Here is a 6,047-nt window from a genome sequence, read left to right as displayed (position 1 = left end):
CCGGCCGGCCAGAGTGGAGTCGCGAGAGCTTTTAGCTCGAAGGGTGGATGCGAAGCGTAAGTGGCGAGTGGGCACGTGATGCTGGACCCTCAGGAAGCGCGTGATCGGAGTTTAAAGTCCAGGGACGCCTCTCCACCCTTAGCTGCTCACAATATGTTGCCCCCTTGTCGCACTACTGCAGCGACTTGTTTCGGGGGCCCATACAGTGAGAGGGCGAGTCACCACCTGCCAACATATTTTTACTTTCTTTTAGTAGAAAGGCAGGTGCCATAGTTTCCCATAGTCCCCAGTACCAGTCCATTTAGCATCCCAATCCATAGCCCAATTATTAAATTTCCATACCCTGCAATAGTCCTACATCGGCCGCGGACTGCCTAGGGCTGTATTTCTATAGTGCAGTCATGGGCAGGCTGCGGCTGGTGTCCCACAACACATTAAAAGTCTCGAAAGGGCCTCTGCGTGTTGGATCCGTGTCCCCACGTAAGCCTTCCAAAGATCCGGGTACCGTCCTTCTGGTGGTACCCGAGTATTATGGAGAAGAGAAACATAATAATAATAATAATCATTTATTTCAGATTCATCCTAAGATTACATCCATATAGTGTTAGTACAATTGCGAGCTTACATACTAGTGTTAGTAATAAAGAATGTTTTTTTTTTTTTTTTTTAACCTAAAATAAACATAAAGTGGCAGGTCCGGGTGGGCTTCCCGATGATGGCGGCAAATCACTAAACGACTGCGTGCAGCCGTATCCAGCGCGCCAGCATCGGAGAGTCCCACCGGTCCGCCAGCGCGCGCAGGATGGTGTTGGGACTGTCGCGCGTGCGGCGCATGATAGATGCGCACCGTTTACGCATGATGGCCGCAAAGCCGTCTGTGTCAGCCGCCGCGAACATCGCGGAGGCGCTGCAGTGGCGCGGCAGCCCCATCAGCACCCGGAACGCGTTATTGTATTGAACGCGCAGATCGCTGTATGTCCGCTGTGTATAGTTAACCCACAGGCTGCAGGTGTAAAAGGACTGACAGTACGCTTTAAAAAGTGCAACTTTGACAGTCCCCGTGCACCGTGAAAACCTGCGGGCCAACATGTTGCATCGGACAGACAGCGCTCTGCGCTCCCTTTCAATGTCCACACTATCCTTAAGGTCTTCGGTGACCCAGTGGCCCAAATACTTAAATTGCTCGACTTTGTTTAGAGCTGTACCACTCAGAGTGAAATTCGGAACAAATGTGTATCGCTTGTTGTCCGGCCTGAAAATCATTATTTCACTCTTTTTCGCGTTGTATTTGAGCCCATGAGCCACTGCGTAGGATTCACAAATTTTTAAGAGCCTTCGTAAGGCACCAATCGACGGGCTCAGCAGCACCATATCGTCTGCGTAGCTGATGTTATTCATGCAGACTCCATCTATATGACACCCTGTGCCGGTGCTGCTGAGCTCATCGATCAGTCGGTTGACGTACAGGCTGAAAAGCATGGGGGAGGTCAACCCCCCCTGCCTCACCCCGCATTCCAGCCCATACTCCCCCGAAAGAGAGCCTGCCCATCTTACAAAATTCTTTTGATTGTTATACCAATGCATAAACAATTTCACAATTTCCCTAGGTAGACAAGTTTCATTCCTTAATTTACCCCATAGAATATCGTACGATACAAGATCGAATGCTTTGGATAAATCGAGGTAACATGCATAGACTGGAGTCTTTCTACTCGTGTAATACTGTACAGTCTGCTTGAGACACAGGATAGCACTCTCGGTGGAAAGCCCGGGCCTGAAACCAAACTGAGCGTCGTTTAACGAGACGTGTTTATCCAGGTGCTGACCAAGCAGACTGTCCAGTACTTTGGCGACCACTGTAGCTAGTGAGATCGGTCTATAGTTGTTTACATCCGATGTATCACCAGTTTTATTTTTGATGATTGGTACAACTATAGTACGCATTAGATTATCGGGCAGATGGGAGTGGCCTAAACACATGGTAAAAAACATAGCAAGCACTCTGGGTAGGTGTACACCTGCGTGCTGCAGGTGCTCGATGCTAAGGCTGTCGTGACCCGGGGATTTACCCCTCACCATGCCTTTGATCACCGCACGCACTTCCTTCGTAGTAAAATAAACACTACGCTCACCACCTTCCTCAGCATCGGGCCCCTGCCGCGCTGGCCCCAGAGGCGAGTCCACCCTGAAATGGTGGGAGAACAAGGTGGCGATCTCACTTGGCTCATGCACTCCCGCCACGCTGACGGGGAGGCCCGGCTTATGATTCATTTTATTGGTGTTTTTCCAGAACTGACCAAATTTCTTGTTTGAGTGAAGTTCAGCAATAATATCCATTTTTATTTGTTGTTGGTTATTCTGACACCACTTTAATTTTGATTTAAAAGTGCGCCTTGTTTCACACATATCATCATAAAGACGGCCGGCCCCGGGCTTACCCCCATACAACCAAGCCTGAAAACATAGCCGAGCCTTCTCGTGAGCGCCGCGGACGTGCCTATTCCACCCGGTAATGTATTTACATCTACGCTTTTCGGTAACATTATAACTACTAATAGCGGCCTCCGACAGAATAGAAATAATCTCGTCATACATGTTATCTAATAGGATTTTATGATTTTGGTTACGACACATATCATCTGAGCAGCTTCTTAATTCTGAAGGAAAATTAATCTCACGAAGTCTAGAGTGACATACAGTTTTAAATTTCGTTATCTGAATTGAGTCACGTTCGCCCCAGACTACCCTATTTATACAAGTAGTAGGTATAGAAATCTTAGGTTTAAGCAAATTAAAGTTACATCGTATAGATACAGGGTAATGATCAGACCAATAAGTATTATACAACACACAGGCCGCGGACACGGATTGCCGCGCGGCACTTGTCACAAGACAGTGGTCGAGCCAGCGCCGACAGCCGTGCGCATCACTTACAAATGTATGACTGTCCACCGGCATAAGTTCCAGGTCTACACAGGACCACGATTGTTCCGCACAAAAAGTTAAAAGTTCGGTAGCAAAAGACTCACCGGGGTGCGCATTGTAGTCCCCTAACATAAACACTGACTGCACATTGTGACTGTCAATTATGGCTGTCATTTCACTGAGACACTCTGTGAATTCCACTAAGTTTTCATTGGATTCAGTAGGCATATACACAGAAAATATCAAGATGGAACGATCACTGAGCTCGATTTTTATCGCGGCGAGCCGCACACTATTGCACTTCACTACGGTCACCGTCGGAAACGCAACCTTTCTCCACAGTAGGGCAACTCCGCCGTAGGGCCTACCGCGTAAGACCCCTGCCGAGGTATCCACTGCAGAGGTACCCGTGCAGGCGAAGTCGTCGTCAATCGCGGCCAGGAAACCGAGGTCGTGCGGCATTAGCCACGTCTCCTGCAGCGCCACAACATCCGCCGAGCGACAAAGCTGCCGCACACATTCCACTGATCTCGTCACGTTTTTGCAGTTAAAACTTATCAAGTTGATGTTATTCATAAATTAGACTTGTCAATATTCTCGCTCGTCACACGGACATTTCCCTTATCACGTCTGATAATGTTGATAAATCGACGATAGGCTACCCCCTTTGGCCAGAAGTCATCATTCAGGAAATTTATTAACGAATGTTTAGGTACGAATATTTTGTATGATTCGTAATCCTTCGCTAACTTCATGCCCATTTTTTCAATTGTAACATCAATGTTAGTCTTCTTCCTTATGTAGGTATGGATGTCACACACGGACACGCCCTTCGCCACATTATAAATGTACATGGGAACCTTAGTTTCCGCTGCCTTAAAATTACTTCCAGGCTCAGACTCCGCTTTTCCTCGCTTCCCAACGAAACGGTTTCGTGATCTTTTGTTTTGGACACGAACCCACTGGTCACTCGGGGCCTGTGTCTTCCATTGGCCTTCTCGAACAATCTCCGCCAGCGATTTAGGAGCGACAGGGCCGGATCCAATTTTTTCGACTGGTGGTGGTAGCGGCTCAGTACATGCGGCCGGACTAGGTAGCATCAGCAGCGGGGCGGGGGACAGGGGAACGCGGCCACCGGCCTGCGCGGGGGACAGCGGCGGCGGCGGCGGCGAAGCTCCGTCGGCCATACCGTGCACCGGCGGGGGAACGGGTGCGGACTGCGCGTGAGGAGTCGCAAGCGACTCGATCAGCTGACCCGCGATGTGCGTCATCGTAGCCGTTTCTCGAAGTTCGACGGTCGAATCGTATTGCATACCTTGCGGCAAAGCTTCACTGCTACCCTCCGCTATTTGATTATTAATAACGGATTTTAGAGGAGATTCTAACGCAGATTTTTGTTGAAAATATTCACTACTGCGTTCATTGCACTCTAACGGCAATCCCATGGGACCACTATCGCACTCATAACTTGTGAGTCTTGCGACATATGCACCTCTTTTGGTGTTTACATTGCGCCATCCTGATGAAAGATATTGCACCTCACTTCTCAACTGGTCCATCTGCTTAACTGTAGCATAGTCTTCTTTCATCATGTCGAGATCCTGCCGTAGCTTAACAATGTCTTTCAGTAGCCTCGTCACGTCGACATGATCGAACAGAACCGGGGGTAACTTCTCAAGATCGCGGGCCACGAAGACTGGGATATCCTCGGAGTCGGTATCGCGAATAAGACAGATGATGTCGTCTATATCACGAATATTTTTCCCCGCCTTCTTCCTCGTTATCTTACGTTTCGTTGTCGACAAGGATTCGAACAACAACTTCTTCGCCGCTACAATTTCACTTTCAGAGAAAGCGCTTGCACAGATTCTGCTAATACTTTCATCGTCCATTACAGATATTTTATTATGGACGAAGGCCAGCACTTCGTTGATCACTACATTGCAATTTGCACATTATTACCACGGAGGACATTTTCAAATCCCGAATACCACACCGTCACGCACAATAACCAACCGTTCGCATGCGCGCGCGCGGCGTGACTTTTACATTGTTTTAAATACTACCCTTCTCTATCATAATGGTAATAATAAAAACAGCGGTTAATCTGTACAAGAAACTAAAGCTTAGTTATAATGTTTTCAAATGATTGCTCAGTGTATGTGAATAAATGGAGCTTATGTAAAAATCAAACTCAAACTCAAACTCAAACATTCATTTATTCAATTAGACTACTATTTAGTAGCACTTTCGAATCGTCATTACATAATTATTTTTAACATTTACCACAATCGGACTATTTGTTCCTGATTCACTGTCTATTCAAAAGCATAGTAACAAAAATACTACTTCAAGAGACATACATTAAATTTTAAATACCAAACCTAGGGTAGCTTTATAAATAATCCTTACACACATCATACATGTATTTACTGACGACACCTACATAAAAATAATTTATCAAATATCACCACTATAGCGAGAGAATCACGACGCAGCTTAATGACCCAAACCGGCGGCCTTATTAGCTAAAAATCAGCAGATAACGACCACCGCGCAACAGCAGCGCGACAGGTTCGCGACTGGTCGCAAAACGTCAAACAAATTCGTATTATGTAAGCAGTTGCGTCGCTGTCGCACAACATCTGCTTTCTTCGACCGATGCACTTGATTTTGTATGGAAAGCAGCGACACTCACAATCAAGTGGCAACTGTTGGTACTACGTATGTTTATAAACAAGCACAGACACTCGTAGTTCTCCCTCTAACATTTATTAATTATTAAACATGTTCTTGCCATTGTTTATAAAACCGTAAATTAAGATATTATTAATGTATGCGACGACAAAATTTAATACCTCCTTATTGGTACATTGCTACAATTATGTTCGAAAACTTATCAAAATTTTTAACCTAAAACATTTTGCACACTTATCGCAATATATTTTAATTATATTTATAAATATTTGATGATCTTAGTTAACAATCAATAATAAACACTATATTTGTGAGTAATTTCGCGTTTTTATACACTTTAGTGACGATAACACAAGCAGCAACTAGTCAACAACAAGTATTAGACCTGTCGCATATTTAACAGATGAATTGCTAAGTTGTTGCTG

General features: G+C 45.8%; 2 protein-coding genes across 2 annotated transcripts; both read right to left on the bottom strand.

Annotated features, from left to right (window-relative positions):
• Window positions 1–546: 546 nt before the first annotated feature.
• On the bottom strand, window positions 547–3,501 carry LOC123699266. Its single transcript, XM_045646187.1, has 2 exons — window positions 2,853–3,501; window positions 547–2,600 (listed from the first exon to the last, which is right to left on the bottom strand). Exons 1-2 carry the CDS (start codon window positions 3,499–3,501, stop codon window positions 730–732), a joined length of 2,520 nt encoding a protein of 839 aa, XP_045502143.1. The 3' UTR covers window positions 547–729.
• LOC123699265 lies at window positions 3,498–4,817 on the bottom strand. Its single transcript, XM_045646186.1, has one exon. It carries the CDS (start codon window positions 4,815–4,817, stop codon window positions 3,498–3,500), a length of 1,320 nt encoding a protein of 439 aa, XP_045502142.1.
• Window positions 4,818–6,047: the final 1,230 nt, after the last annotated feature.

The sequence above is a fragment of the Colias croceus genome, chromosome 17 (genome assembly GCF_905220415.1).
Source record: "Colias croceus chromosome 17, ilColCroc2.1".
In the NCBI taxonomy this organism is placed as follows: domain Eukaryota; kingdom Metazoa; phylum Arthropoda; class Insecta; order Lepidoptera; family Pieridae; genus Colias; species Colias croceus.
Note: the sequence above shows the minus strand (reverse complement) of the source record. Positions and strands in the feature narration are given on the sequence as shown.

What these genes read in the sequence shown, in the direction of transcription:
- LOC123699266 (XM_045646187.1), bottom strand. Translation starts at nt 3,501, where the DNA reads ATGAATAACATCAACTTGATAAGTTTTAACTGCAAAAACGTGACGAGA. An exon ending in GCAATCCGTGTCCGCGGCCT is followed by an intron (nt 2,601 to 2,852) that starts GTGTGTTGTATA and finishes AAATCCTATTAG; the next exon opens with ATAACATGTATGACGAGATT.
- LOC123699265 (XM_045646186.1), bottom strand. Translation starts at nt 4,817, where the DNA reads ATGGACGATGAAAGTATTAGCAGAATCTGTGCAAGCGCTTTCTCTGAA.